The sequence below is a fragment of the Pieris rapae genome, chromosome 14 (genome assembly GCF_905147795.1).
Source record: "Pieris rapae chromosome 14, ilPieRapa1.1, whole genome shotgun sequence".
Lineage (NCBI taxonomy): Eukaryota > Metazoa > Arthropoda > Insecta > Lepidoptera > Pieridae > Pieris > Pieris rapae.
The window spans coordinates 9,193,975-9,212,804 of record NC_059522.1 but is presented as its reverse complement, the minus strand read 5'-3'; the positions used below and the strand labels follow the sequence as shown (position 1 = coordinate 9,212,804).

The 18,830-nt window shown below is 32.7% G+C and overlaps 2 protein-coding genes across 4 annotated transcripts in view; both read right to left on the bottom strand.

Annotated features, from left to right (window-relative positions):
- Nucleotides 1-1,395: 1,395 nt before the first annotated feature.
- On the bottom strand, nucleotides 1,396-7,589 carry LOC110995228 (4-hydroxyphenylpyruvate dioxygenase). The gene is made up of 10 exons (XM_022262288.2): nucleotides 7,546-7,589; nucleotides 7,021-7,106; nucleotides 6,785-6,886; nucleotides 5,775-5,987; nucleotides 5,560-5,663; nucleotides 5,204-5,308; nucleotides 4,118-4,205; nucleotides 3,695-3,817; nucleotides 2,485-2,724; nucleotides 1,396-1,539 (listed from the first exon to the last, which is right to left on the bottom strand). The coding sequence occupies exons 2-10, from the start codon at nucleotides 7,099-7,101 to the stop codon at nucleotides 1,465-1,467; spliced, it is 1,131 nt and encodes a 376-aa protein (XP_022117980.2). The 5' UTR covers nucleotides 7,102-7,106; nucleotides 7,546-7,589; the 3' UTR covers nucleotides 1,396-1,464.
- A 3,936-nt stretch (nucleotides 7,590-11,525) lies between these two features.
- The window catches only part of LOC110995221 (BMP and activin membrane-bound inhibitor homolog), a 61,225-nt gene continuing 53,920 nt past the window's right edge, over nucleotides 11,526-18,830 (bottom strand). Inside the window, exons 3-6 of one of the 3 annotated variants that reach the window (XR_006750636.1) lie at nucleotides 18,516-18,673; nucleotides 14,906-15,077; nucleotides 12,282-14,299; nucleotides 11,526-12,062 (exon numbers count right to left, since the gene is read on the bottom strand). Coding sequence is in view for 2 of the 3 variants with exons in the window: in XM_022262281.2 (XP_022117973.2) it covers nucleotides 14,140-14,299; nucleotides 14,906-15,077; nucleotides 18,516-18,673 (490 nt within the window). In the remaining variant the exon portion in view is untranslated. Of the gene's footprint in view, nucleotides 14,300-14,905; nucleotides 15,078-18,515; nucleotides 18,674-18,830 lie in introns of all 3 variants that reach the window. The other 2 variants (XM_022262282.2, XM_022262281.2) reach the window with 2 other exon arrangements.

Genomic DNA, 18,830 nt, shown 5'->3' with positions numbered 1-18,830 from the left:
AAAATGATTCTTCTCTTTCAATATAAGATATCGTTATAAGGTTAAGGTATTTTAAGTCGCACCACGGTCTCTTGGTAAACAGTATGCAAATGAGCTACGTCGTTAAAACTAGTATTTACAAACCAGCTTAGAACAGAAGCGGGGAAGCGTCGCGTCACCGATACAACATGACCTATATATAAGATATACAAAACATAAGAATTCTGTTATTGACTATGTATGGACAATTTAAAAGGTACTAGACATGAAAGATAACATAAAATTCAAAGTAACTACGTTAAACACTAAATAAATCTTATAATAATCTTTATTGTAAAAATCGTGTAGTATTGCAGACTCACTTAGTATGTAGTAAGTAGATACTTAGTGATATTTGGAGAGCCCGAAATATTATTGAGGTGATAAAATAGATGTAGGATTGTCTATATTATGTTTATTGCTCTATAGTTTTGGACATCTGTCTCTGTCTGAGACACTAGAGCAATAACGTAACAGCAGGCAAGACATATTAGAGTAGTCGTGGCAAAATTATTATACATAATTTTAAAGAGTCTATGTAACACATACATTCTGTGTATGGGCATTTGTTTAAAGTAAAATAAAATTAGCTAAAATTTTCAATAATTTTAATGACGTCTCTACCCCACGTTGAAATTCAGCTTCGGGTTATTTATAATTTAGCCAGTTTAGCTTGTATTATTAACTATTGCTATTGCACAACATTTTGCAATACAAAAATGTTTTTTTTAATACTGTTAACATTTTCTTGCTTCCCTTAAATTGCCTAGGTTTTAGCTTAATTACAAATAAAATATTTAATTTCGATTGATTGATATATTCTCTCGTTATGATTATGTGAACACCATGTATATACATAGTAATTCAGTTAACTAACGTATTGTTTTTTATTACACCATACGCTATATATATTTATACGCTATAAATATAGTAGTTTTTTTGCTATTTATTTATTTGCTCCAGTTCAAACAATTTGAATGACTCAAAAAGAGTGGCGGAAAGTTTCTTGCCAGTTCTTCTTGCCCGCTCTACGCCCTTGACTTGCAAACTGGTAGTGAATGTAAATTTACAATTAATTTAATTTTTGAGCGTGCCAATGCATTTAGCGTGTCAATGGGCGGCGGTATCGCTTAACATCAAGTGAGCCTCCTGCTCGTATATAATACACTTCAGAATATGTAACTGCCCATAAAAATATTTAATGATTATATAACTTTGTGGGTAGAATTAACAAGCCTAAATTTAATCTAAGCCTTTATTTAGGGTAGAATCTACCATTCTACAGAAAACAGCGGTCAATAATAATTGAAGAGCCGCCCAATTCATAAATATAGTATTATTTTACATATTATTGCATAATTAACATTAAAACAACCATTTTTATTTCAATACTTTATTAGATTCATCAGTTACTCAAAATTTGAATCCAAACTCATAGAGTATCCTTTAACTCTCCGTTTTATTTTCGTTCAGCTGTTCAATTGCTTCAAATACCCATTTGTAGTTCATGGAACCGAATCCCTGAAACATAAAAATAATGAATCCTTAAACGTACTTTAAAAAACTCATAAATCTCAGTTTATAAAATTAAGAAATTGCGTCTTAAGCATAGGCTGTCAAGAGGATGCAGGAAGCCAGTACAAATGTTAATGAAGTATGATACACCCAGCTTCCCCTACCAAAAATACGTTCCCGTAGTTAATAATAGATACTCAAGATATAAGCTCTGATCTATACAAAGCTTAACAATATGTTAATTAAATAATAAACGAAAAGTGCTCAAAGTAATCGTGGTCGGCGAGTCTCTCGCACTTAATTAAATGTCATTTATAAATTAACAATTAAACAACACTTATAGTCTAAAATGCTAATCAGTCATTAATAAGTCTAGACATTGTTTACTTGAGTTGCAGAACGCAGTTTGTGTATGATCATAACACACAAAGTAAACATAATGTTTTTAATTGGTATGTTTGTTAAATGTTTACGACAGGTAACTATGAACAAACAAAAAAAAATAACACAGACGAACTTAAGAGAAATAATGTTCAACAATAGGTAAAGTGTCATCTTCTGAAGTTTTCTCTAAATATTACAAATAAGTTTAGCGTTCTTAATGAAACAGGTAATAGTATTTATATACACAACTACACGCAATACTCGTCGAGCGAGTTCGCTTATCTTGCCGAAGGTTTGATTTGACTTTTATTTGCCGCGCCTTTAATTTGTCGTTAGCTACGGTGATTCGATCATACGTTAGGATATGTGATGATCTCCTACGGGCAATTTTGTTGGAAGGGGAAACTAAGTTACAAAAGGCATATTATATATTATATCAAATGTTCGGTCAGTGCTCTTGGCATCATTCTATTGACTCGAGAGTGCGACTGATGCGAGCATTAGTAGGGATGCCTAAAGGTTCGAATTTAATGACGTGGAATAAGTGATACCTTGATGATTACTTACCCTATGATTTCTACGTTGTATAATTTCCAAGAACAAAGTAGGCCTCGCCTGAATATGTTTAGTAAACGCCTGTAACATATAACCGCGTTCGTCGAAGTCTATCAAAACATTCTGTTCCTTTAGATCGTCAATTGTTTCTTGTACTTTCAGAGAGCTCTTCTTCAGTTTCTCTTTGATCATGTCGTAGTAAGTCGCTGGCCAAGTTACTATTTCCGCACCTCGCTCTTTAAGGTGACGCATCTGAAATCGTTAATTATATAATAACAATTATTATGTACGATTTTCTCAATCATGTTAATGATGGAATGAATTTATCTAGCTTTTGAAGTCATCACAGTCGAAGGGCCAAACCTAAAGCAAACACAATTAAATTTTGTTTTGGCTTATTTGGAAGTGAGACATCTCTGGTCATCATCGGTAATGATGAGTTATACGCATAGTAATGCAGGACAATAAAATAACAAAAAAGCGCTTTACGTCTTCACAAAAAAATACACTTTTATAAGATCCATATCATCCAAAAAATATAACTAGATGTTTAAGAAAAATGAGAATTAATTATGAAAAAATTGAGAAAACAAAAAGTGTAATGGAAAATATGGATGGATAGGCTTCCACCCTAAAATGGGCCACACAATAGTAGACTACAAAAAAAACTTAACATTATACATATTAACTAAACTGATATTCATATTAAGAAATGTTAACAACATTGATATACAAAAAAAGGGTTTGTTTGTATATCAATGGTTAGCAAACAAATTTTTGTATGGATTCATTAACAAAGGTTTAATAAGATTGCAAGGTTAGGCGGTTTTAATGATCTATGGAGCGACAATGTTTCAAATGGATAATTACATTTTGTGATGGCTTAATGGTAAAAATGCCTTAGTATGTATTTAATTATTTAAATATGTTCGACGTCCTGGTGGACAGAAAGACTATGTCCAGTTTGTGTTTCCACAATGTATGGTGGAAACACAATTTGGTATACAATAAATAAATAAATAATAATAATATTAAAAACATCACTCGTAAGAAACTAATCGTCAACTTTTGTTAGCGTGTGGTTTTTTATAATAAAATATAAATCTATTAACGATAAGATTCAACGAAATACTCAGCAATAATTGTTTGTATATATTTAATATAAGTTAATTATTAAGACTTTTAAATAGAATAATATATATATCTTTAGCATTATACTTACGGTAGTAATTATATCATCTGTATACAGAGCGACATGTTCAACGCCGGACGAACCATGTGCTTTGACGAACTCTCTGGCTTTGCTTATTGGTCGAAGGCCCTTTGCAGCTTCATTCATAGATAGCTGTATACAAATATTTTAATATAAAAGTAAATATATCAGTAGTCAGCCACACGTTTTAATTTTTTTATTTAGAAGTAATATCAACATTCCTTTTGAGAAAACTTGGCAGCGAGTATTTCCAAATTACGCAACGGAAATTTTTTACATTAATAAGTGTTGATTGTCATTATATCTGATGATATGGGATGTGAGGATAGAGATTAAGAAAGTAGCTAAATAAGATACCTCTGTAGTTTTAGTGGATTTGCATGCGAAGATTTTTTTTAATTATTTAAATTTATTGTATTATATTGTACTTACAAGCACAGTCTCTGGGTCGTTGATAACAGATGCCGAGTTGATACACGAGTAGGGAACCAAGTCATGGGTATAATCAACGCACCAGAATCTAAAATTATTATTTTTTTAAATATTCAAGTAACGAAGAACATGAAAGCTTAAGGGCCTGTTTCACAATGTATGGATAAAGTGCCAAACAGCTATGCAACACATAAATTATTCGAAAGATAAAAGTTCTGAATAAGATACTTGGCATTTCATGACAAATAGCGCTATCTGACAGTCGTGAAACGCAAAAATACTGTTTATCCTACAAATCAGTAACAAATTGCTTATTTGGAACTTATCCGGACATTGTGAAACAGGCCCTAAGTATATCAAAATACTTTTATAAAAATATTAACTTACTCAGTAATAAATGACAGAAATAAAGTTGTGACATAATTATTCTTACGCTAGTCACAGGTTCTGTGTTGTGACTTATGAGTGACAGTTTATAGTTCTTCCGTGGTACATGGTGCATTATTAAACGTTTTATTTCAGAAAAAATAGTCGGTGTTACTAAGGTGTAAGACCTTAGGTATGTGTGAATGTGAATAGGTGTGTGTGCGTATAATACACAGTATTTGAGAGTGTGACGAAAAGTTGTCATAAGCGTGCCCTGTCTGTGTTAGTTTTTGAAGTTATGCCAAAATATGTAGTTTAGAACGCAATTAAAGTTACAATTATTATAAAATATCTTACGTTTGTGGGGCGTTGAATTCTAATGTACTTTATCTTCCCTAACACATTTATTGTATATAATGTAAGGTTACATAACAAAAAAATACCTATTATATTCGGCAGGAAAAACCAATGGAGTTTAACCAGAGCTTTTAAGAGGGGCGTACGGAATACTTATTTATTTACTTAAAAAATAAATGAATAGACAATCGAATAGAATAAGAAGAATAAAATTATACAGTTAATTATTAGAATTATTATATCTGTTTACCTGTCTTACTTGGTTTGGTTTTGTTAAAAATCGTACAACTGCCAAGACAGGTGGATTAATTAAACTATCATTAATAATAATAGGATTTAATGAAGGGTAAAAAATAATTATACCTGTGCATATTGAGGTTCTTCTCATACCACTCGATAGAATCTTCTAGAGTCCCATCTGCCATATTTCCTTCCACGTGGTCAATAAATTCAAGATGAGTGTCTGGCCTAGAAATCAATGACTTATGAAACATGTCTATACCTCTTGGAAATAAATACCACAACAGATTGAAAAGAAAATTATTGGACAAATTTTAATACAATTTTTTCCAAAGTGGTGGTTCTATTTTAGAGCTCTGGGGTCACCGGTACTATCTACCAGGCGCCAACCGTAATCTATAATAAGTGCCTGTGCAACCCTACAGCCCAAGAAAGAACACAATTACTTGTATTATTATGTAACGAAGTGTTTTACTTACAAAAGATTATTGACGATATCAACTTCTTCGATAATGGTGTATCCCGGCAGAAATTTTCCCTTGTACTGCGACTTATCTATCAAAGTGTGTGTATTGTCACCATACTGAAAAATAATCATCACATACATAAAATAGAATGTAGACCTGTTTAGTGGTTGCACAGTAGAAATACTAATTTTTCAAGCTCGGTACATTTATTAACAAAAATAATATACCGTTTTTATAACAGCGAACTTAACGACGCCATTGTCATCGCATTCTTCGGTGACATCTTTTACAATAGTTGCGCCCTGTTTGCTTGCTCTTTTTATTATTTCCTGTACATCATTAACTTCGAAAGCGACATCCTTAACAAAATCGCCATGAGCGGCCAGGTCCACTGTGATCTCGCCTTCAGTCGATGTCGGTGATTGAAATATTATTGTTATCTGAAATTGCAATAACATAAAGGAGTTTATTATAGCTAGCTTTTAATATCTATCACAAAGTTTTATGGATTGAGGTAAGTTACATGATTCGAGTATTCGACTCGCATAACCCAGCTTCAACAATCTTCCATTCCTCACTTGATCATAGCTCAATTGTTCATTCGATTTCGAGATTTATTTATTTATTTATATATTTATTGTGATTTAAAAATGAACTCAAGATTACTGGATAGCATAGGCTTTTTTTCATTTAATTGTTTTAAAATAATTTTAGTAAAAGTTTAGCCTTACATAGCTGTAAATAAATAAATAATATTATAGCTTTTTCTACGGCTATGTAAACCATAGACAAAGTTTATTGTGGTTTGATAGTACGTGAAATTTCGAAATGGCAGTTCCAAAAATATTAAAACGGTCATTAATCAATAACGCTTTTTATAACTTGAAGAAAATTTAGGATCCTATTCCTTGGGATTGGTTTGCTCCAGTTCAAACAATTTGTATGAATCAAAACTTAGCAATTATAAAAAGAGTGTCGGAGAGTTCCTTGCCAGTTCTTCTTACCCGCTCTACGCCTTTGAATTACGAACTGGTGTAAATTTAAATTTAGAATAAATTTAGAATATTTTCTGTCGTTCATAAAAGTATTTGTTTACCTATATGCATAAAGTAATTTAGTTTGAATAATAACCAAAACAATTTGACAATTTCAATTCCGAAAGAAAGAGAAAATCCATTCTCTTATCAAATCAGAAAGCTTTTATATAATGATATAAGTAAGGTCGATGTGATATTACCTTATTTAATTGAACCACATAGGACTGTACGGCATTTTCTTCAGTGGCCTCTCGAACAGCCAATGGTTTGAAACCGAAGCGCGTTACAAAATACGTCGACGCCTGCAAAAATTTCATAGCAAATGTAAATAGATTATTATTTGCGCAATTAACTTTGCAAGCACAATCACAATTTCTACCAATGCCTGGCAAAAGGTTTTGACATAGCATAGTATTAAGCAAATATGTATGTTTACCGTTTTAGCATTAGCCACCCAAAACGTGAGGTGGTCGAAATTCAAAACCTTTCCACTTGCTTCTTTAGTTGCGTTGGTCATTTTGGCTGAAAAAAATGGAAAATTTATATTAATGTCTAACGGAACTTAAAGCTATGTTTTCTGATGTAAATATTATAAATTGATGGGAATAATGATATACTGAAGTATTTCCGAACCAATTCGACTTAGGGTGCTTCAAGAAAAGAGCGTACAAATTCTTAAAAGGCCGGCATCGCACTCGCGCACTCTAGCATCGAGAGTGTCCATAAGCGGCGGTATCACTTAACATCAGGTGAGCCTCCTGCCCGTTTGCCCCCTGTTCTATATAAAAAAAAACAAAAAAAATCGTCTCTTTTTTAAGAGGGTTCAAAAACTGTCAGAAAAAAGTTCGAAACTATTACAGTATTTTGATTAAGGTAGTTTATTTTGTGTTTCAAAAACGTGATCTAAACCGATACTGAATTATTGAAGGGAACCAATAAGGCTGAAAAGGCTAAAAGTTACTTCGTCCAAGAATTATTTGTCCAGTAGAAATAAACTAAGCCTCGTAATTGAGCATCTATGAACACTTCAGAATTTACAAGCAACATTCATTGCGTGGCGTTTGGTTTTATATTCCTACGTTCATTTAGAAACGTACTGAAAATTGCTATTTATCTCCTTATTACTCTCGTATCTCATTCAAAATAAATAAACGAGACACAACATTAACTTTTTGATGTGTGTGTAACAATTATCGAAGTAATCAATCGCTAGGTTAGAAATAATAAATACTTATTAATTTACTTATAATTTGTGCCATAGATAGGAAATTATCCAATTTGAATATAACATAATTAAAAAACGCGTGTACAATTGAATTTAACCTACATTTGACGTAGGTTCCTACATACACAACCTGAAGGAACCTACGTCAAATGGGTTCGGAAATACTTCGGTCGGTGGGCTGATGGCACAGAGTATTGGTACAGAGTAGTAGTACGATAAAAAACGCTCAGTTATGGAACAGGGAACAGCTGACATTCCGGTGATTCGGGTGGAATTCCGTAATCTGCTTCGACATCCGATGATAAAACTCTGCTGCAGATTGATTCAAATTCAAATTCAAAATTTTATTTATTCATGTAGGTAACAATGTACACTTATGAACGTCAAAAAAAGAAATATTAAATGAATTTAATTTTACATTTACTGCCCGTTCTCAAATCAAGGGCGTAGAACGGAAAAGAAGAACTGGCAATAAACTCTCCGCCACTCTTTTTAATCGCCAATCGATTGTGGAACTATTAAATATATTTTTACGACTCCCAATTTTAGCCAAAAATTCCGGTCTATAATTCGTAATAATTTTTTTTAGTCTTAATTACGCAGTCTGGCATTAGTTCTAATAAATGTATAATTATTTATTGCTCTAGAAATCTTATTGATTTAAACAAGGCCATCATGTGGTAATTATGGAAATATATAGTTTGTTTACTTCCAATGGGTAGTAATTGTAAATATTACTGCTATTACTACACCAATGGAATGTTGAGTATTGATTCATGTTCAAGATTATTTTAGGAAATCTGATGATAAATGCCATATTAAACAAAAGAATTGAAAGTTATATTGAGTGTAAGTTCTTTAAGCGGATGAGGCTAAAATTTTAACGTATGAAACGCAATTATAATAATAATATCGTCACGAAGATGTGCAGCGTTTTTCTCGAAAGGGAGGGAGCCTTGAGGCTGATTGAGAGAGAGTGAGAAAGGGCGAAGTAGCATGAAGCAAATAGTCATGAAGCGAGAGTAAGGAGCAGGCGAGTGAATTGGACCGAGAGAGAAAGAGTGAGATCAAGCGAATATCGCATCACCATGGAGCGAGAGGTGGGAGAGAGCTATAGTGAAAAAGATTCACTAAAAATATACGCTTCGAGAAAATATATGCTATTGGTTGATGTATTCGTATAGTAGTTATGTATTAGAGCTTTAGAGTGCAATTCTGTCGTATAACATCTTGTGCAGTAAACGCAGATTTTTATTTATTTGTATTATCACTAGAACGTATAGCGTGTATACAGTGTGAATATAGATATACATTAAATGGATGATGACTATAACATGACATGATCATCTATTCGGATCATCTTTTACCTTTGTATTAATAAATTACAAAGAAGTTTCACTTCTGACATGTGTACTTTGTACACACGTATTTTTATTTTATTTTAATTAAAAAATGGCTTAATTTTCACTATATAATGTAGGATATGTTTCTATGTAAAATTCTACCTTTTAAGACCAATTTGCACCACATACGTGGCAGAAGTTTAGATTGAACGACAAATATATTTTTGTACCACATTCTTGTAAATAAATTATTATTATTACCAAAAAGTTACCTTTATAATAACACTATTGAATCTTGTCCATCATTTTTATCTCTAAAATAACATAAACGTGGCAAAAGATTACTTAAGTTCGGTTTATAGTACGTCTATAAAATATGCTTACCTGTTTATCCATATACACTTAAAATGAAACTGAAGCTGTATAATGTTTAACATATTTATATGTTTACAAATTCTTATCAAATCTATGATCTTGCACTAAAAATGATTTTAATAATCCAATAAAAATATTATTGGTAATTATAAATGTTGTTTACGCAATTTTTTTGAGGACACCGTGATAAAGATCTCATAAACTAGATTTATTAGTTTGGCCACGCGGTTTCACTTGTAAATATGTACGTACAAACTCTTTACGTGTACGGATATGCGTCTGTGGTTGATACAGTTTACTAGGTCTATGGAACTACAATGAAATTCTAAAAAAGGGCACATATGATTCGGTGTGTTAATTTAGTTAACGAACCTTTTTTATTATTCGTGAGTGAACTGACAAAAGTTCTATTATTTGTTAGTGCCTAGTATAGTAGTTAGTTGATTTCTTGTATTTTTTATTATGTAATTTTGTCTTTCCTAATTAATTTCATGTTTGTCTTTTTTTGTTTATTCTGGGAATATATTGTCTTAACATATAATTATTTAATGAATGTATACAAATATTGTAAATTATTTTTAAAAGAGTGAGTGTAGAGTTTTTTGCCCATTCCTTTCCACACAAATTACCCTTTGGAGGGGGCAACTAGAATCAAATTGAAGTAAATGATTTGATTTAAATACAAATAACAGTATATATTTTCATTAAGTTAATGTCCTATAACTCCTAGGTGGGACAGAGGGCGTCCACAGTGAGTCTCCATCGCGTTCGGTCTTGGGCCTCATATTTCACTTCGCTCCAAGTTCTACCAGCTCTCTTTGCCTCGTCTGCTACTATACGGCGCCAGGTTTGTTTGGGACGGCCACGCTTTTGCTTTTCTTGCGGGTTCCAATCAAGCGCTGCTTGGGAATATGATTGGGATCCTTTCGAAGCGTATAACCTATGCAATTCCACTTACTCCTCTTGATCTGCTGACTGATCGGGGTTTCTCGGTAACGCTCCCAAAGTTGCTCGTTAGAGATTTTTTCAGGACAGTAGATGCCCAGAATATAGCGAAGACAGCGGTTGACGAAGACTTGGAGTGGGTGTGAGATGTCTTTGGTGACCTTCCACGTTTCACAACCATAGAGCAGCACAGACTTGACGTTGGATCCAAATATTTTAATCTTGATTCATTCGTCAACATCCGTGACTGCCATACAGGCCGATGTTGTGCAAAGGTTGCTCGGGCCTTGGCGTGAAGTGATATCCTCATATATTTTCGTACCACATAATTAATACAGTTAGTATGTTTTTGGTTATTAGTTAACTTTCAGTAAAGACCTTGAAATAATGTAAGCTATTTATATGTATGTTTTTGTATAAGTTAACGAAGTGTAAATAGATATATAAATTGGTATGAAAAGTAGATGGTTACGATAATTGTAGTTCTAGAATACTCCATATTAACTTGTTTATTTAGTCTAATTACACTTTTTTAACTGAAGTAAAAATAATGTAGTCTTCATGGGTCTTCAGATTGCATCCGTTTCTTTGATAATTGTTATTTATCACGTAGATCAGCTGTCAGACGAGTAACCGATTGTTTGAATCAGGCCGGTTTCCTTCACTCTACGAGCGAGCAGAGTAGAAAGTCGGTTGGTGGATGGCCTGCGATCGATTCAATTTCAGGGATATGATTTGGACGCTGAAGTTTAATGGCTAACATAGCTAAACTGAAGTACTCTTTCGTGTCTTTCAGTCAAATTCTTATTACACTATGATAAAATGAGACAAATTAGCTATTCAAGATCCTTGGGTAGAATGCCTGCCGAGGGCCTATCTTAAGGGCGTGTGAGGTGTTTTTAAAGCATACCAGATCTTTGAATATCAGAGGAATTTGAGTGTAAATCCAGCCCCATGCTGGCCTGCGCATTTTCACTTCATTAAAAAATGTAATTCAATGGGGACGGGGATTACATATATAGAATTAATATTTTAAAGTAAAAAAAACACATGTTAATAAAATAATTTCAATTTATTCTCAATATTTATACATCATATTTACAAGAGTATTTTGCACCTATATTATAAGGCACCGCAGGGAAGCTTAGTGTTCATTACAACTGGTTAACGAATATACAAACAAATACACGAGTGCTTACATTTATCATATCCAGTATCAGCACTATATAACTCCCAATAACGACTTAAATCGGGATTGATACCACGCGATCCCAACGCTAGAGAGAATTGAAAATGCACTAAAAATTCCATTTGGAAGTTATAGAATACCGACGCAGTCTAAAATGATATTAAAGCGATATTTACATAGAGAAAGTTTAAAAAAATATTATAATGATATTGTCAAGTTTTTTTATATTCAAATATATTCTATTAAGGCCGCATTAGACATGTTCTTGTAAAACAAAACTCTCTCCATCTAAATCGAACTTAACTATGTATAAGTGAGATTATACATTACATTAGTAAAGTCTATTTATTTTCACATGTATTTATCTGCTTCCGCAGATGAAGTTCCCTTTGGAGTAGACACTTGGACCGTGGGGTTCCAACGCACAGGATTTCAGTTGGTATCTGGTAGAATATTACCGGTGTAGTCCTCTATTTATTAATTATTATTATTATTACTATGCAATTTATTACTGATTACTTTTATTATGGTTTCTTGCGATACTTATACGTTAAATACGAGGAAATGCTGCCAGTCTTAAAGGAGCACTGCTACTTTTCTGGGTCGGTTAAGATTATAACTTTTTCCAATTATAATCTGTTAGACGATGAGTTAAATCTGCACATAAACAGAAAGTCCATTGCTACAACCGGGAATCGACCCTACGACCCCAAGAATAAGAGTCGCACACTAAAGCCACTAGGCCAACACTGCTTTAGCGAAAGCTACATAATTATTAATACCTTTGTTTCATGTGACTGTTGTATAGGCTTTTGATTGCCTATTGAATTGCAGAACTATTTAAGCGTTAATCTCACTTATACATATTTTTATTGAAAATATAATTTGATCTCTATTTAAAATATTATTTATATACATATTCTGACGGTAATTTGTGATAAACCGTATATTACGACTAGTTATATGTCAGATATATTATCTATAGTCCAGATTTGAAAGGTACATCCAAAAGTCTTTAGATATAATTATAAAAATTTATGTATACAAAATATTGCAAAAACTATTTAATAGACTAAGTATGGAGTTTCTTGCATTCTTCTCCACATGAAATCTTTTGGAAGGGACAACTAAAGTAATTTTTTTAAATATCTTTATAACTTAGTTACTGTAGTTTTGACTTGCAATAGTGCTTTTTTATAAGTCCTAATTAAAATAATGATTTCCTTGACTATAAATTGCTAAAACATATTCAACAGTTCTTTGAAACTGCGTTATAAGTTAAACTTCATACAAAAAAAAATGGTTTAACATTAGAACCAGATTTTAGTTTAGTGAAGTAACTTTAAATCGGTTATCATTTCAACAAATGTTGTTCATAAAAGATTTATTTGAATTGTGTCCCTATAAAGTTTCTTGTTCCTCGCCATTAAATAAATCATTTAAATAAAGCAAAAGTACCGCGATAATTCACGATTTTTGTGTCAAATAGGACGCCATTTAACGATTTTCAAATCGAGGCAAATTCATGAAAGTCAAATGGTTGGATTTGGATTGACAGTTACATAAATGTCATAGTATCGCAATGGACAGTAAAATTCGATAATGTAAATCCATCAAAATTTCCTAAAACTATTTTACATTTACAAGGAACAAATAGCTTAAAATAACAAAATATACATTGGTAGATTTGGTATACAAGCCGGTGTGAAATGACGTCACAATGAGATCAATTTAATTAGATCCAATATTAATACAGACGATTGTATTGTATGGCTCATATAGTCACGCGATTGTCGATTTTCGACGTAATAGAAAAGTAAACAGATTTTCGTATGAAAAACTTGAGATATTTTGAACTAATTATATGGAGAATCCGTCGAAAGAAAACCTTCTAAATACTAAACTAATTTGCTATCAAACGAGTGAAGACAATATTTGTATAAAAGATATTTATGTTTGAAGTTATACTTCTTTTGGCGCATTAGGGAAGAATGACGTGAGTAAATTTTTACGATGCGCAAACCGTCACAAAAAACCGACACCCTGAAGTTCGCTATAGTCAACATTTTAGTTTTGGAGCGTTATGGAAAAATGATGACAGTAAATTTTAACGATGCGCACACACACCGTCACATAAAACCGACACCCTGAAGTTAGCTATAGTCGATAATTTAGTTCTTTCTGTTATTAGCGTAGTTTTTTCTACAAACGCAGAATAAGGCGAAAAAAAAACATTTTTGAAAATCTATTTACCTTGCTAGGCCATAGAAGTATAACTTTCAACACACATTTTTTAATACTTATCGGGCCAATGTGTATAGAATTGATCACATGACATGAGCCTTAACAATATTATATAACGACAATTATTTTTGGTGATGGTACCACTATTTGTCAACTGAGGGTACTCTAGAGATTAAGATCAATTTGTCAAACTTCTCAGCGTCATTTCAACCGGCAGAGAGATTTCATTACAGTCTATCGTTGAATATCACAGAGTTGTGGCACGTCGACTAGTTGTGCCCGCTCTACGGCGACTAAACACCCCCCGGGAGCGACTAGGAGTGGCGCGGAGTTCCCCACCCACACTTTCTTGACGTCTTCTGTGCTGTGCTGCGGTGGTGTTATGTACCCACCTCTGAAAATATAATTAATATTATTAGTTGTAGCATTAAAACGGAAAATTGAACTGATATTTTCTTTAAATACAAGAATTTTAAGAACCCGTAATGAAACTTTCTTTCTGTCAAATGGTGTTTACGCTGTGATAAAAAGGGGTAGATGAGGGGCAGTTAAACGGTGTGGTAAGCCTGATTTGAAAGAAAGAAACTGATTGAGCAAGTAACGCAATTTATTCTGACAGGCAGCTTTTCAACAGTAACTCTTCGTGTAGTTAAACCTTTTCGACGCTGCTTTATTTATATCAATAAATCAAAAATACTAGTGACTTTATTGAATACCGATCTTCAATTAACTGTCTAGAGATTCAATGAACTTTCTGATTTAACTACTTTTCTGCGTATCTCATCTATTTCACTAACAAGAACATTGCAACCAAAAAAAAACATCACCCGTTGACTTGAGAAATAAAGCGTCATAGTGATTCATTTGTCAAATGGAAAAGCAAAAGGTTTCGTCCTGTCTTTTACATCACATTCTCACCTCCCAAACTTTTATATATTTTACGGAGATACCGTTCATTAAAATGGATCTTATCTGGATATATGTACCATTCAAAACATACCTAAGTTTTCTATCAGCGTGTAGAAGCGCGTCAGCCCTCAGTAGCCTGACAGCTACAGCCACCAGAAGGAATAGTATGAGAGCTCCACAAACAGGCACCGCTATAGTCGCAGCTTTGAACCACACCTCGCCGTTGTAACTGGCGCCTCTTTCACTCGCAACCGCGTTGCCTTCTGAAAATATATTTTATTAGTACCTTCGAAGTCCAATTAAATAATGATGCGGATTGTATATCACACGAAGAATAGCTAGTATTTTTTTAATAACACAGGGGGCAAACCTGATGTTAAGTGATACCGCCGCCCATGGACACTCTCAATGCCAGAGTGTAGTGTTTATTTCCTTTGACCAATCGACCAGTTTAAACTGCTTAAGACATAATTGAGTTGAGCAGAGATCAGGCAAATAATGTTTCTTTGTTTTTAATTAAAGTAAGTTTATCTTTATCCGTTGGAAATCAATATAGGGTCATTTTTCAACTAAGTGGAAAATCGCTGTCCCAAGTTTTTACATGTATGTAATAAAATCCTATTTCTCAGATTTTGTGTCAATAATATAGTAATAAGTATACTTGGCACGCCTATTTAGTAATTTAAGTCATATTATGACTTATGTCGCTTTCACAGAATCTTACGAATATTTATTTTAATTAAATGCTGCCGTTAATTACTGAATTAATATAATTTTTAAAGCAAAGGTGACTTTATATTGCGGTACAGTATTTATAAGTTTTGACGCCAACTATGGATAACTCAACTGTTCTTATTAGTATGACATTTTGATTATTAATATGCCATATGACTGATTGAGTGTTTTTATAATTAATCAATTTAAATGTACTTTCTTCAAATAAACGATATATTATTATTAATGATAAAAAATATAAGCATTAATAAATCCCAATTATATTCACAATAGACGGTTAACTTAACTATTTAAAAATTTATCGATAAATGTATAACCGAGACGCAGTGACTTTTCCATGATTACACTATCAGAATGAACTTCGAACCCAATTTTGCACTGATATAAAGTCAAAAGTCAAGTGCGTTAACAAATATCACACGAAGGTTGTTTGTTATTCTTAACAATGTTATCAACACGGAAGCGATATGAGAACGATAAATACAAATTCTTGACAAAATCATTTCTTTATTCTGAATGTATGTAAAACGGATTTAATGAAAACATTCGAAAAAAAGATAAATATGTTTCCCGGCTATTTTGAAAATGAATAAAGCCTTATATAGCAGTTAAATTTTTGAAAAAGGTTCAATGTTTAAAATAAACAAGTAGGCGGCGTGTCCCTGAAATTAATAAAGCCTTTGATACGGATGTAACTGTCTGATTTTTGAAATACGTTTAATATATACAAAAAAGGCGGCCTGTCCGCGATATGTCGGAAATCAAAAAAGTTTTTATAGCGATGTAGAAGTTTGATAGCCTACATAAGAGAAATACAAATTTTCCTCTATATATGAATAAAACAATTGTTTTATTGATATTATTGATGGTAGTACAAGGGATTTCAAGGTACCTACAGGAAATCATAACACAATAGAAATCGGAAATAGGACACTCTTACTATGTAGACACAATAAGATACCAAGAAAGTATCGCTATCATGAGTGCGTTAGCCGGAACAAAATTATTATATCGAATGCATGAATTGCATTCTTAATAAGCTATCATTCGCATAATAATTGCACTATTCAAATTAATTTCTGCTAAGCCATTACATGGCTCGTTTCTTTCGTGTATTGAAATATGGTTACAAAAAAATAAATTTACGCTATATTTTTATAATATTGTATTATAATGTTTGTGTCGAAAAAGCAAACTTCTGGTTTTATTACATTATAAAGTATCGTGGCTTGTGATTAAATAATTATCTTATAGCAAACAAATAAGTAAGAATAAGCTTACATCTCAAATTATACCCGCAATATTTCTTTATTAATTGATACAATTCTAACAGATGGCGCTGTGCTAAAAGTACCAACGTTTCACATAAGTTCTCGTAACGATTACTTTGAATAGTTTAGTACTATGTAATATAACAAAAACCTTAGCCACAGCAATGCTTGACCGAGTCTGCTAGTAATTCATAAATCTCAGAATAAGTGTATAATAAGTGTATTACTAGCCCATAATTCGAGACAAAGGTCTCAAATTCTAGTTTGTGATTTGAATTTGAAATTACTATAACACATATAATCGTTTTGTTCTCTGTACGTTTACTACTAAAACTTACTAATACTTATATATCGCGGAATATGCTTAAAAGGAGTATTAAGAATATCTAAAGCTCTAAATCAACTCCATCATGAGCACACTTCACATACACTCACAGCAGATCGAATTAGTTGTTATTTGTTTCGTATTCAATGTATTTTATTGATATTTTCCTTTTGTAAATATATAAAACTTTTTGTATATATTTTTGTATGTAAGTTATGTTAGCTGTAGGGTATACGAAATAAATAAATAAAAAAGTGAGTAGAAGTTTCATATATTGACGTTGTTGGTCAGACACAGATATTGCAGGATATATTTTTAATGGCAAATCAATTGCAGAACCAAAATCATACAAATGGGTAAATCCGTTTCAAAGGAGTTATCTTGAAAACTGACACGAGTTTACAGTAATATACAACAATAAGGAAAGCGACGCTTCCAAGCAAAGTCGCGGAAATATTTTATATATTATGTAAAATGCTAAGATATTCATGTCACATCGCCTGACTCACAGTTTACATTAGATAAGGGAACCGCTACAATAATATCTTTGTTCGAGGAAAACAGACATATATCATTGAACATATGTTTCAGATGTGGGAATATAATTCAGCAAACACATGTATACTAAACCGTCCCTATATAAATTTTTATCGAGAAAAAAATCTGGTTCAAATAAAATGATGATCACGATAGTTTGTGGACGAAATCTTCCCCAGGATGGCCTAAGGGCATAATCCAATTCCAACCATATCACATATAGGTCAAACTGATAACCTTTTTGCAGTCAGTTAAAACCGATGAAATTAAAGTTTGAACGAGCCGTCTAATCTCAAACATATACTATTGCAACTAAGTATATTTACAATATAATTACTGTGTCCAGTTTGTGTTTCCACCACACTAACTTCTACTATTTAAGATTATTTATAAAAAATAAAAAAATACTTCAGTGACGCTACAACCGTACATGTTTTTGGTCTTCGAACCGAAGTAGAACGTGACAGCCTTAGACCCAGTCGATGATGTGTGCCAGGCATCTAACTAATAACACAGCACATTCATTTCCAATCTTTACAAATGATAGTATATTTTTTTAATTTTTACTCGTTATCCTAACTTCCTTAAGTATTGATCGGATCCTCTTCCAGGGTAGATGAAAAGAAAGGCTTTTTACAATTTTTTGCATCCAAGGCTCTCTATCTCCATTCGCTTTCTGCTATCATGTCTATATATTTTTCTACATACCCTTCTCCTATTTCATCCCCCTGTTTATGTTCGCCTGTATCTTGATATTTTTATCATTATATAACAGAAACAGATATCTACCTAATCAGGTTATAGAGTTTTGAATAAATAATGTTTATCCATACCTGAATCAGTGGCGGTTAAGTTTAGCCGGGCTCTGGCCAGCGGGCTGTCTTCGTGATTGCAGAGATCCTTGAAGCAGCAGAGAAGCAAGGAGTACTCCCGTGGAGGTGGACCTCCTGATGAGGGAGCGTTCTGGCAGTGTGCCAATGCATCTTCTTCTCTGAAAAGGTTTAAATATAAAATTTAGAATATGCTAGTAATTAAGTATAATAAAAGATTAAACACAGCACCATATGTTATATTTTCAGGAAAATAACATATACAGAACCGTCCTATGCCCAATACGATTTAGTAGGGGAATTGTCGGGTTATTTAAA

Bases quoted from the DNA above. Each gene is read 5' to 3' on its own strand.
- LOC110995228 (XM_022262288.2), bottom strand. From the start codon at position 7,101: ATGACCAACGCAACTAAAGAAGCAAGTGGAAAGGTTTTGAATTTCGAC. The intron at 3,818-4,117 runs GTAAGTACAATA...ATTTGTATACAG, and splicing joins ACGACCCAGAGACTGTGCTT to CTATCTATGAATGAAGCTGC. The intron at 2,725-3,694 runs GTAAGTATAATG...TAACGATTTCAG, and splicing joins CAGATGATATAATTACTACC to ATGCGTCACCTTAAAGAGCG.